The following is a 13994-nucleotide window of genomic DNA, read 5'->3' on the forward strand; positions in this document are numbered from 1 at the left end:
TTGACCCTGGAAGATGGAACGGATCTACAATGCAAAGGAATTTAAATACTGTATAACCTTCCTACATCGCACTTGTTTACTTGTACCTAAAAGCTAACCATGGAAGTATGTTTTCTGATGCTTTCCAACATTCAATTTACCTTCAGAAGTTATTTGCAGTTATTTTTGTATGGCTACCATGTTCAGCCTCTTTAACACAACTGACTTTTACATCTTTCTCTGGGAAAGGTACTTGCTTATATAAGATTAAAGTTCTTGAAAAAAAAAATTTTAAAATGGGTTTTAACTTATTAATGCTTTAAATCAGAATAGCATAAGGCAAGCACTGCAGAACAGTTTTATCTTGAAGACGTAATCTTAACACTTTTTAATTTGTGTGTCTGCCTTGAAGAGAACTTGCCAGAAACTGTCTTTCTTGAGAGGAATTTTTATGTGTTTAGCAATTTTATTTTTTGTTTTTCTAAAGAGAATTTAAACAAAATGGCACATTTCAAGCAGTCTTATGCTCACATTCTCTTCTAAAGGCCAAATTTCTGGAGTATACTACATATCCTCCATGACACAAGGTAGTCTTCCCTTAGTCTATGAAAAGTCAGTACATCCTGGACAAGGCAACCAGGTCAAGTGCTTAGCATCAAACCTGAACCTGACCTACAAAGTCCCCCAGAACAGAACACACTCTGCAGTCAAACTGATTCATCAGCTACCAGCAGGTACCACACCTGAACTAAAACATTTGTCTTCAGGAATAAAAACCTCATTTTTTTTTTAATAAACTGCCAATATTTTTTGCAAATGGCAATTAATTTTCCTTAAATTCTTTTTCATGGGGGGAGGGGGGGGAACCCCAAACTACTCTTCTGATTTAAAAAAAAAAAATTATTTTGGAGTTGCATTATTTGGGTATTCTTGCAATTAACTGACATATACGGTTATAACAGCACCTGAAAAATAATTTTTCGTCAAATAACATAAGGTGTACTCATTGATTTTATGACACAGTTTCTGAGGTATTTAGGATCAACGAAATTTCTGGTCATTATACAGTGTACATGATGCTTGCATGATTAGCATTATACAAGATGAGCTGTTAATAATCCATTTCTACAAAATGCAGGAAGGACCCTGGGTGTGTACTATTATTAGATCCAACCCTGAGAAAACAAGCAGCAGCAGAAGGCTGCCTTGTTCTTAGTGGAAGGCTCAGAATATTTGAATTCGTCCAACAAATTTCTCTATTCACAAAAAGAGTGTGATTCCTATTTTGCTGGAAATAATGGGAAAACTCACCTATTGGTTTCAACAGACTTGAAATCAAGACCATAAGAGGCAGTTTCCAAAGGAAAATACAACAAAGTGGATGGATATATTTGCCAGAGGCCCCTGTTAGCATAAAGCAACATATATGAGCCCCAAGACTTAAAAAGTAATCTAAAGAAATCTGTAGAGGATTGTTTAGAACTATGAAATAGATATTACCCTGCTACACTACAGAAAAAAGAGGTTTACATGAAAAGAAATGTATTTGAAAGTATGACATCTTCTCAGGTGGTAGATTATTTAACATTTAAAAAACTCACAAAATTAAAAGGAGACCTTATATAGCATGATAAGTAGCCATTTTTGTGTCTAATGTTTTTCCTTTGGAGTCTATTTCTGATAAAGCACTGTTCTGTAAGTTAAAAAGACACTACAATACAACCACTGTAAACCCAAATAATAATTATGACTCAGCATGAATTCACACAGCAGCCCAGCACAGTATTCCCTAATCAAACCTATCCTAAACATTAGATTGCCACAAATACCCATTTACTAACTGTTTACATTCCTAAACTCCATGAATGAAATAATGAAATGCAAACATCTTAAACCACAATGTTTCCTTTCACAACATATCACGCCATGCTTATTGCCAACTGATTCTTCATTCAACTAGACTGATCTCAGCTTTTAGAAGCTGGCAGGGGTGACAATGTAATTCCTACATACAGACCACAAACATATCTCAGCTTCCCAGTGTTCTCTCACCAGAACACATATATTCCATTTTTATGTTTTACATCTTTCAGGATGTTATATAAGCAGCAAAAATCAGAGCAAGCATGTTCACTAGAAGCAACACACTCCCAAGGAGCTACAGTCACCTTTTTTCTTACTCATTCAACTCATGAAGAGTTTCCCAGTCCCAAGAGGAAAACAGGTGGCTTTGACTTGATGTCTGTTTCAGGCCATTTTTAGAAAAATCACTCATCCAACACTGCACAGCAACTGAATTCCTGGGTTTTGTGTTGAAATGTAAATAAGCTTGTACAGAAAATTAACAAAACTGCCAACTTTCTGAAAGCACACTGATAGAGTCAGCCAAGGTGACCATTGCAGAATGTTTCAAAGCCCCACAATTTACAACAGCTAAAGAGAAAAAGGTAAGATCAGTGCTTCTAACCTGGCAAGGGAACACGGGATGAAGACAGCAAGGATCAGTATAAGACTGGACAAATGAGCCTCAGCATTTACCATCCCCCCCCTCCCCCCATCCTGCCAGCATCTCATTTTTCATTCTTTCTGGAGACCTGCATCCTCTTTGGCATCACATCTGTTCCTTCCTGTTTTGATAAAGCAGAGCGTAGCAACCCTCAAAGAGCACCCTGTGTGACAAGGTGGCAAAGCGCCAGAGATGAGCCAAACTGGGAATGCTATTTCTGGACTTGTCCAAATGTCTGAATACAATCAAATATTTTTATACATGGCTGCCATTTCTAGTTATTTTGCACAGTGATATATGAATTCTCAAGACCACTAACGTTATTCAGTTTCTTATTCATCAGTAAGCAACAAAGTTTTACCTGATGTTTGATTTTGGGACAGAAAAGCTTTAATGGTCTAAAACCTCTGATACCAGTTCAATAAAGATTGGAACATTTTAATGAGACGGAGGATGGTTCAGTAAAAAGGATGTTTGTCAGACATACATGCAGTTCCTTGCTTTACCACAGACTCCCTCTGTAACCACTGGCAAACTATTCAGTCCCAGAATTACCCAAGCCTAACTCCATCTTTGCTTCATTTTTACTACTTGCTACCTCTGAGCCTTCATCAATTGCAAGGTATAAAGACTCCAGAGAATTTAGCCTATAAAACTACAGACCTTTGCTCTTTGTAAAATGGGGACAATACTGTTTTCATGGTGTACTAAGCATCCAAAAAATCAATGTGAAAAAAATAAGGGGTGGTTAGAAGCTACAGCAATGGGAACTATTTAAGAACCAGAAAGAAAAGTAAAGTAACGTTGGAATTTCCCACTGGTATTTGTCAACGAATTTTCTCATAAACGTTGCTGATGGTTGTAAGATAGTCTTTTTAGATTTAAGTGCCCTGAGAAACTGCATGCCAGCATGCTGAAGGTTTCTTGGGCAACTGTAAAGTAACAAGCACAACATGAGAGCCCTATGCAGCAGTACACTACACAGTCTGTGTATGTAGGACAGCATTCTGAAGTACAGGTCAGCACAGGTAAAAGGCTATATCTTAATTACTAGGTCTCCTAAACACAGACAAGCAAATTAAAATAATGTAAACTGAAAAAATCTGATGTGCCAAGTGTTTCCTTTGCTAACCCATCCAGCTGTAGCAAACGTAAGTTGTCACAATTTTACACATGTGGGGGAGGGAAAGAAAGAGAAGGTAATTTTGCTGTACACACAAATGCACACACACAGACACCGGGTGCACTACACACAGGCTGGATACATTGACTGCCTGCAGTTTCCAGTTTGACACTGTAGGTTCGGAACAGTGGTCCAACAGTGCAACTTCCCAAAGATGGTGAGAGGTTTGAAAAGGTAGCTTCAAGGCATCTTTTATTCCCAGTATTCTTCAGGCCATTCCTCTGTCAGGCTGTCTTTAGGAAAATTTAGGACAACCTTAGTTTCTTAATTGACAATATTTCTTATGGCCTTAAGAGTTTGGTGTCTTGAAATTGCTTCAGCATACTGCATTCATAATCATTTTGAGTAGCTACAACCATCACATCATGAACAGGAGGCACACAAAATAGCTATTCCAGCATCTATGTTCCACACAAGAATTACTTACACAAGGAGATACCAAAAGCCTGCAGAAAATGACATGGGCACTTGCTTACAGTCCCACTGACATCGTGATTCCTTCAGCACACACGTAAGTGACAACCTAGAAATACTCCTCATAACTGAGACAGTTGCTTGCTATGACTTGAAAATATGACCTTTCTCCCTATATGCCTGTGGACTGCCAAACAAGGATAATGTTTGTGCTTATGAGATACAAGATGTAACAAAGGTGTGTTGCAAAACCTAGAAGCGGTTCCTGTCTCCAGAAGACCCTGTTTATTGCTGACCACATGAAGCTCTGGGCAAGCCAAAGAGGAAAACATGTTGTCACTGCAGCACTGATCATTTGTTTCCTAAAGGTTAGCCTGGTAAGATTGCCTTAAGATAAAGAAAACATGCAACACATGAAAAACACTTCACTGTGCTTCTGTGTCACTACAATAGTACTATGAAGCTGCTGACACAGAAACTGGTCCTGCACACTGCACTGGCAGTCATTATAGCTCTCCATGTGCTAAAGGCACCAGCCACCACTTGCTTGTTCCCCTTTGCCTGTAACCTATCATGAGCTTATTTATCATCTGCTAGAACACCCACCCCCACCCCCTACCCCTCCAAACATTATGGTCAGATTCAGGCAGCAGAAGAATGGCATTTCTGTCCCAGAGGAATAGAGGGAATGGAAACAGCAACACCCGCAATGTGTGGCATGGGACCAGTGAGGAGAGCATGGTGCACCGGTAGCAGCAGAGGCGGCAGGAGCTAGGAACAGTCAGTAAAGTGGCAGCTGCTTGCCACTACTTAGAGCTTTGGATGATCAATCACATTTGCTGCAGTACTAGAAAAAAGAAAAGCAGTACACTTTTTCTTAATATAAGCTGAGATGGCAGCAAGTATTAGCATCTTTCACTGGAAGAAGCTACAGCAGGCAATCAGTATTCTAAGGGAAGCAATCAAGGTAAGTTAATTCAGTGCTCAGAAGCACCTGTAAATTTTGATTGCTCCCTAGAGCAAAGCCTTGCCCAGCAAGACAGCCACTGTAACCCTGGCATTATATAAAAAGCAAAATTCTAGTGCAGAACAGACAAGTTCAACTCTGTTGTATTTAACCCTGATGCCAAGCTGGTCTATGTGACAGTTTACTCTCCTCCTCACATCAAAAAGATACACATATCTTCCTGGCCAGTGGCAGGGCACCACAGTTTGATAGGTCAGCATACTTTCAGTACAGTGGCACTGCCTAGACACTATTCTCCCTGTCCTGCTCTCTAGAAGTATATGGTGTTTGCAGCTGTACTCACACAGTGCACATGAAGGCTTTGTTAACTACATTTCAGATCAACTAATCCTTTTTCTGGAAGAAAATTTTAACTACAGCCTTCTCTACAGTTAACTTCAGCACTGCCTCCAGACCTCCTCCATTATGCATAAATGAAAAGAAGTTAATGGGATTCAGTTGTCTTTTTAAAACCGTACTGATAACTCCTGCTGCACCTCTGCTTTTTGTGATGCCAACCTGAAAGATGACAGTTCTCCAAAGTCAGTCTCTGTCATATAAAAAGACCAAGACATGTTCCTACATTCCCCTAGAAAACAGTAAGCTCACTGCAGCCCTGAAAGCCCTCTGACTGATCCCCCAAAGCCTTAACAAACATCGCATAGAGCAGGAGGCAGGAGAGAGGACACTGTAACCCATGCTTACTTTTGCAGTGTGATTGTTCACACCTGAGCTAAGCTACTACTGCTCAGCAAATCTGGGGCCAATCATGCAAGTTAACTCTGCAGGAAATACTGGGAAAAAGAAAAATTAACTCATCAAGTTTAATCCTTGACAGAAGTTCCCAGAGACAGAAGTGAGTTATAACTATGTAAAAGTGAAGATGATCACATAAGATGCACAAAACCTAATGACTGCAGGCAGTGAATCTGAAGTACATCCTTTCTCATGCAGTTCTCAAGGTTCCAGTTTCCAGCTATAATGAGGTTAGCGGGACAAAAATCATATATTCACACCCAAGGAGAAACGCATTTCTAAAGAGTTCCAGGGAGTATTTGAAGGTGCTTCAACAGAGGGCTCTGCCTCCCTGCATCTCCGAGTACCACCTCAAGTCTGGAGAGGCCTCTCTACCCATGCCTGTATTCCCAGGTGTTTCCCAGGGGCATTAGGAGACCATATGTTGCATCCTGCCTTCCTGGCTCCTTTTGTACATTGCCATGCATCAACTCTATTCTGTGATGGAATGGAATTGAGGGGAGACAGAAGGGCTCTCACCTGAAACACATTTCTCACTGGAATATGCTGTATTAGGTGTGCTGTAAGCCACACGACATCTCAAAACAGCCCTCAGAACACAGAAACAGTAAATGGAATTATTCCCATTTTCTCTCTATAAGCACATCCATGCCAGAACAGAACTACCAGCTTTCAGTGCCTGTATCATCCAGGAAGCTGGGCTTAGTATCTTAAGGGAGGAAGCATTAGACTCTTTTAAAAAAGTATGTAGGCACCCAAAGACATAGACATCTGCCTTGCTGCATTTTTGAGAGTATGGCAGTGAGCTAAGCACCAGCTTCATGTTGATTTCAAACAAGATGCACTTAGACTTTAAAAAAACCAACTAACCAAAACCTACGAACAAAGCAAAAACACCAAAACACAAAAAGGACTGAAATATACATTGAGAATACAAAGACAGTATTCTTTTGAGTGTTCAGATTACACAGAAACAAGGAGCTCCCACCAATTTTTCTTAAAATAGGCAAGGAAATGAAACCAATTTTCAATCCAATAATGGAAATCATAAACCTGTACCACAACTTTAAGCTACACAAATCCAGTTTATGAAAGCTCTAATAATTTTATGCCTGTGCATAATAAAGTTGTCAGCATTAGCAGCAAAGAAAGCCACAAGCTGTTTTACACCAAATATTCTATTCGGTGTACAGGAAAGTGATATACACATGAAATAACTGGCTGGTAATCTAACCATGAATACCACTTTTAAAAAGAGATGCTTAAGAAAGTGCTTCCCATTTTACAGAAAAGGCTTGCTACATATCACAGACTGTACTGTGCATTCTGCAGCACTCATTTCACATAAAACCATGTGCTTTATGTTCTGTATAAATATCCCATTTACCTTAAAGAAACTTCCTCTTTTATCCAGACAACGGGCTTTCATTGTCAAAGACATCTTCCCCGGGAAGACTCCACTGTATGCCTTGAACTCCTAAAAGTAGAGACATTTTTTTAATGGTTAGTCCAGTCTGTAGGAAATTCCTTTCTAAGCCACAGAAACAGTCACAACAAGCCTTATGCCAAAACCCTTTCCGTCAACAACATGATGCCATTTATTTCCCACCAGAGTCCTTACATATCCCTTTAGTCTATTATTTTTCCATAAATTGGTTCAAAAGACAGTGCTACTCAGAGTTCCATGTTTCTCCCTTCTCTTCACAGCTGATTGTGTAGCTGTGAGTAGATTTTAATGTGTTCATTAAAAAAAGAATGCTAAAAACATAGTGATTACTTTGTTTGTTTGCTTGACCTCAGCCTGAAGTACAATTAGAACAAAATGTTAGATGTCATTACAATCCGCTTTCAAATATTACAGTATTAATACAGGGGAAAAAAATTAAACATCACCCTCAAGGGAGAAAACACATTACTATGAATGTAAAAGAAAAAAAACCAACCCACCCTACAAAACCAACCAAACCAACCAACCCCAAACACCCCCCAAAAAATCCTGCTTGAAGTTCCTAAAACGCAATTAAGTCTTCCCAGAGTCATGTCCAAGTGAGAAACTGAAGATGCAGTTAGTAAGAAGCTGCATTTTCTACTATCAGGTAAACTGAACGAATGGTTTAACACCCAGACGAATATAACAACACATAACTAGAACATATGGACATAATCAGAAATATCATGGGGTGATCTTGAGCTGATTAGTAGAGTTCCTCTAAAGTCACAACCAATTCACACCAGTAATTTGTGAACAAACTTCTGAACTAAACAGGAGCCAAGTTCCATGGCTAAAAAGTCCTTCTACAATTTTTAACAGTGAGCTTATAATTGCATTTAAATAGCCTAACTCTTCTCCTCGCTCACACATTTACTGACCACATAGTAGGTAGTTATGTTGGAAGTTTCAGTTACCCAAATGGTAAATATTGCAGGTGCAAAACATTATAGATTAAGATAGAGGCACAGCTTTTGATTTGATACAAGCAGAAATTAAAATATAAATGGCAGTGAGCAGCAGTGAAAAACAAGTTTAGTGGCATGGCTGCAGATGGAGCTTGAGCAAAACAAAGAAGCCGGGACAGAGAATGCTGACAGTTAAAAAAACAAATTTGACACATACCCGCCTGCTGTCCCCCCTGCCCTGTGCACACATACATACACACAATTCTGCTTCCCTCTAATGCCTTATGAGAGGGCATCAACGAGGGTAAACAGGACCGAGGAGGAAGGAAGAGCTTAAAAGAAAAAAAGGGTTAAATGAAAAGCTCTGGCAAGCGAAAGTATTGGAAGAGGGTAAGAGGTAGAAGCAGGGGAAAAAAAAAATCAAACAAAAACCAAAAAACATTTTCTGTTGGTTTTAACATGTAGCAGGAAGCTTTAAATTGTTCACCCCGTTTCCAGAGGTCATACCACAAGAGCACTACAAAAGGTTACATTTTTCCACTTCGATTCTGGTTAAAAAGCAGCCCTGCCAGGAAGCTCAGGAACCAGCCTGTTTTCCAGGCAGAGTTTGCAGACTTTAAAGGTTGAAAGAAAAATCCTGAATTCTCCATTCTTGTCAAAGCCAAACACTAGAGGATGACCAGGAGAAGACAAAAACAGCACTGGAAAAAAAAAATTAACAAAAATAAAATAAAATTTTCTTTGTATACCAGCACATTTAAAGGTATACATAAATTCCTGACGAGGCTCTAAAGCTTTCACTGTGATCTGTGTTGCTTTATTTAAAGTCAGCCTAAATAACTTGATTGCACCAATCCTGTAAGAGATTGAAGTCCAGTGAAGTGGGTGGGCTTGCAGATGCTATTAAATTAGTTGAACTCTGTGTCACCATTTGCCACATACACACAGGCACAGAACAGTTGTTCCACTCTGGGGAGCATCAGACATTTTAAAGACTTTTGGTATTTGATATTGGCTATTCTAAACAATCTAAAGGTTGCCATATAACACAAGGTTTTTAATTATGAAACTGTTTTCTTTCAATGAATTCTGGAAATGGAATTTGCACCTGAAAGACTTAAGGTGGAGGGAGAAGCAGGAAACCCAAAAAGAAATCAGAATAAAAATTCACTTTTCCAAGTTGATGCTATCCTTTTAATGGCAATATCAAATTCAATTCCACAGAAAAAAACCCAGAGATTTTAAATGAGTTACATTAGGGGTTCATGAGCAAGATCATGTAGTTTTATGTGCATCTCTCATCTCAGTCATTAATCACTCCATTTGCAAACCACCACCCTTTCAGAGGAAATCTAATGTTTTTTAATTTTTTTTTTTTTTAATTTAACCACAAGGACATCCGCATGCAATCTTATTACCAAAATAAGACCATGCCAAGATTTTTACATTCATCTTATTTCAAAACAGAACAGAAGTTTATAAGCTTCCACACTCAAACATACAGAAGAATGCAAACATACAAATACTACTCCTTGAAGGGCAAACTGTGTATGACTAAGTCAGAAGAAAGCCTCAAATAAGATCACTGCTTATTTTGCCTGTAAGATGTTCTGAAGCTCTTACCTTTTCCATAGCTGCTATTATTGTCACTACGTATGTGATATTATTACTATCTGTATGACCGTAACTCCGAGCCTCAGCTGAGCTCAAGTCACTCAGTTGCTCTTCTCGGCTCTCTACACAGCCAGTGAATGAATCCACGCTACCCTTTATGGTTACAGTGTAACTTCAAACTGACTTAGGGTAATCTGAATACTGTTCCATGTTTGAGTAGTTTTTAGTATTTCTGATGAAAATCAGCACAGTAGGAAACACTATTGTTGGGGTTTTTGCCTTTTTTTTGTGTGTGCGTGCATATGCTTTTTTCAGGCCACTGAATATGCAAATAGACATTAAGACCCCTGCTGGTAAAATGGATGGCCAGGGGTGGGTGCAACACTCCAAAAACTGAGGGTGGGCCCCTATCCATCTCTCACCTCGGAATTCAGAGGTACCTCCACACAGTGCACAGAAACAACTGCAGAACAACAAACCTATTGTCAGGAGGTTTCGTTCCTCTACACAGCTGTCCACAACTGATACTTACTCAGATCCAAACCAGGTTGAAAAACCACTGCTCTGAAGTTGTCTTTGTTGAGTTTGGACAGTATGAGGCTGTCAGAAAGGAAAAAATCTCCCTTCTTTGATTGGGAAGGCAGGTAGAGAAAGATGGCTTCTTCTGTACATACTGGAGACAAGCATTTTCTCCTTCCTCTGTGTTTTAAGGACTGAGGCAGACAGTCTAGATAGATTTGCTTAGAGATTGCCTGGGTGACTGCTCAGAAACCCATCTGAAAATGTCATCAAGCTGCAGGAGCTAACTCACTGTATAATTCATGTGACCTTTTGTCTAGCCATCTGGAAGGTAGCCTTTTCTGTGTTTAAGTGGTCAGTACTTTACCTACTTAGCAGTCTCCACAGCTCTTAGCTCTCAAAGGGCAGCAGGTGCTAGACTACTGCCTGCTGCTCTGATGTTCGGGTGGCTCCCTTCCAGCAGCACAAGCCTCTCCTGCAAGCAGCACTGTCTTCCCGCAGCTCTTCAAATCCAGGACAAAGCTTACGTGTGTAAAGGACAAGACAGGGCAAGGAAAAGGAATTATTTGTCTGCTTGGCAAATTTCTCTGAAATGCAATGCTACTCCATGGATGCTGACACTCACACAAGCTGTATGTTTCAAAAAAACCTGGTGCTTTTCTTCTTCTTTCTTCCATTCCCTTCTCCTCCTGGTTTTCATTCACACAGGAATGCCAGAGCACCATTCAGGTGCCTGGATGTAACCAAGACTCCTGACTTCTTATCAAAACATCTCCTACTTCCTTCCCTCTCCTGGAATTTTATTTGATATTTTCTATGTTCTTATACTTAACCATAGTAGTGCCAATCACTGTCTTCCTGGACTTCTCAGGATCCTTCCCTTTAATCCTCTCATTCCAATCTTGCTTTTACAAGGCAAAACATCCCATTTTCTTTAGCTAAAAGTCCTAGTAAAGATAAGAAAGTCTGTATTCCTCCCCTCAGGCCACAGCAATCTGGGGAACTTAAAAAGTTGCTGCCCACAATCCTTCTTACCCCACCTCTGCTTGGTTTCCTAAGGAATCGAGGCTATACAACTGCACCAGTTTTCTGTTCCTCTTGGCCAACTTAACAAGATCAGATGGAGGAAAAGAGTCTCTGTTTACAAATACTGACAAAAGGACAGAGGGAAGAGACTCCATTAATGCCATCACTGAAGGAAGAGGAGGTATCTGCAGCCTTCCTTTTGCTAGCTGACCAACAGAATTAGCAGAACCCACTTTTTTGTATTTTAAGCATAAGTTACCCCACTGAAGGAACTGGCTCTCTTCTTTCATTCTCAATCTGTAAAGGCCATGCAACCACTGAGCACAGACACTCACAGAAACTACTTTAGGCAAACAAAAAAGAGTTTTGCTAGTCTGCAGCCAAGGAAGAACAGGAGAAAATATTAGTCCAGACCTTTAGTATAAACTGGCAAAGGTCAGCTGATGTCAGAAGACTAATGCTGATTGATACCTGTCAATGTAGGCCTTAGGCCATCCACTTTGCCAGTCACAGTGTACAGTAGAGGAGCTGAAATACAATCCCTACTGTCTCATAACAGAAATGCATGGAAGCTAGGTAAAGCCTACTACGTATGTACTTGAAAACCTGTGGTGAACTACCATCTTATATATTACAATCAAATTATAATAGCAATTTATAAATATATAGTATCAAAGAAAATATAATTAATTCAGTGGACCCATTTTCTGGTGGGTTAAACTGGAAACCAGAAACAGGAAGGATAAATACATTTTACTTTTTTTTAAAAATGTGAAAACAGTACCTCTAAAATGCAATCCTACACTTGAGAATATGCTAAGAGATATACACAGAACTTCAGATTTTCAGCAAATTTAAGCATCCTCACGCATTTCATTTTCCTGTTCCCCTAGCACATTTGCACTACCCCATGGAGAAGGTTGCGTTCATCTCTAACCTACAAAGCTCTGGTTTGTCTAATTACTCTGACCTTATCTGATTCTTGGCAAAATTAAATTTTTCCTTTTGAAAGTATTTCCTCTGAGAAGTTAACTGAAAGCCTACTTCCAGGGACACAGACACAACTGAGCACAGTATCACTTTGAAAATCTATCAAATAAGAGCCTCAGTCTGAAAACTATCATTGGTGCCAGGATTTTGCAGACCTCTCAACTCAAATGTTGCATTGTGTTAGCACAGCTGTATCCACAAGCAAAAAGCAAGGGGATTATGCAAAAAGGATTCTAACTTCCATCATTCTTCTGGCTGCAGAAAGGGTTTACAGTCCTTTCTTTTTTTCCTTCAAATAATGCAAGGGCACATTACTTGTAGAAAACAAATAATACGTACAGCAAAAGTGACAAGTCACTCTTTACTTTACACTTTTGTCATATTTTGTCATTACTTTACAGTGTCATATTTCTGTATTTTGTCATTTTAATTAAACTGTTTGAAAAAGCTTGGAAATTACAAACATTCTCTGGTCAACCTCCTTTTTCTTCAAGCTCTGTTTTTACTTTTATCTCTGCTACCTGAACATAATGAGTTTGTGTGAGCCACTCCCCTGAAGCAAGCCCAGTTGCCACCAGTATGATGTCAGTGAGCAACAGTATTCTACCCATAATGAGCTAAAAAAAAATAAATAAAAAAATAATCTTACAAAGATAGACACTCACTACACATGTAGGCAGAAAGGCCACGAATGACTGTTTGCAATCCTTTTCAGGAAACAATACTTTTTTGAAAAATTAAAAAGGAAGCAGAAATATGCAACACTCATTAACTTTTCAAAAACAACGAGGAGATCACAGGTGAACTGTGCTTACTATTCCCCCAAGGTGCCTCTTAATGCATCTTTGTAAAATCTGAAATGCAACACTACTTAGTTTTCCACCAGTTACACACCTCTCACCAATTTCTCCAAGGAAATTATTACTCTTCCCATAAAGAAGAAAAGAAAAGAAGATACAAGGTAGTTAAAGGCAAGCAGCAGAATTAAATGATGTGCAAATATTCTGATCAGTGATGTAAGGTTATATCCCAACTGCTGATAGACCATTTTACACTTTTAAGTGTTTTCAGTTGCTACATTTGTCACATTAGGCACTGTCACTCTTAAGCCTCGTTTCTTGGTACGAGTAGAACAAAGCACTGCATATGCCCAGAGCAACGGCTGTTCCTCTCGGGCCATTACGGCATCGAGCAGACTCATCAGGGTACGAAGCTCCCTCTGTAAGACCGCCTTGCCTCTTGCTCCCTTTTCTTCAAACTTTGTACCAGGACAGTCACTCAGACAGCCCGAGTTTTAAACGGGAGTTACAAAAGCAGCCAGGTCATGGACTTCACTATAGTCCCGTCTTTCAGACAAATCCTTGTCTCTCATTTCACTTGCAATGCTAATCTGAGACCTGAATTTCCATGGGTTGGGAGAGGACAGGACAAGTACAATCACTGAGGATCACTACAGTGACATCTGGGCTCTGGACATCACCTGTGCACAAACCCATTGGAGGCTGGGAGAGCAAGTATCCATGCAGGGTCACTGCCCTATGGCCTGCAATAGGGATAACAGGCAAGGGCCACGCAAGCCTGCTCTGCTCATTGAAGGGGCTGCC

At 39.7% G+C, this 13994-nt stretch overlaps 1 protein-coding gene across 8 annotated transcripts in view; it reads right to left on the minus strand.

Moving 5' to 3' along the window:
• Positions 1-13994, minus strand: part of LOC142034287 (sodium/potassium/calcium exchanger 3-like) — a 282832-nt gene that overhangs the window by 44954 nt on the left and 223884 nt on the right. For all 8 annotated transcript variants that reach the window (XM_075035262.1, XM_075035261.1, XM_075035263.1 and 5 more), the window contains one exon: positions 7232-7321. In XM_075035262.1, the coding sequence (XP_074891363.1) occupies positions 7232-7321 (90 nt within the window). The remainder of the gene's footprint in view (positions 1-7231; positions 7322-13994) is intronic.

The sequence above is a fragment of the Buteo buteo genome, chromosome 9 (assembly GCF_964188355.1).
Source record: "Buteo buteo chromosome 9, bButBut1.hap1.1, whole genome shotgun sequence".
Lineage (NCBI taxonomy): Eukaryota > Metazoa > Chordata > Aves > Accipitriformes > Accipitridae > Buteo > Buteo buteo.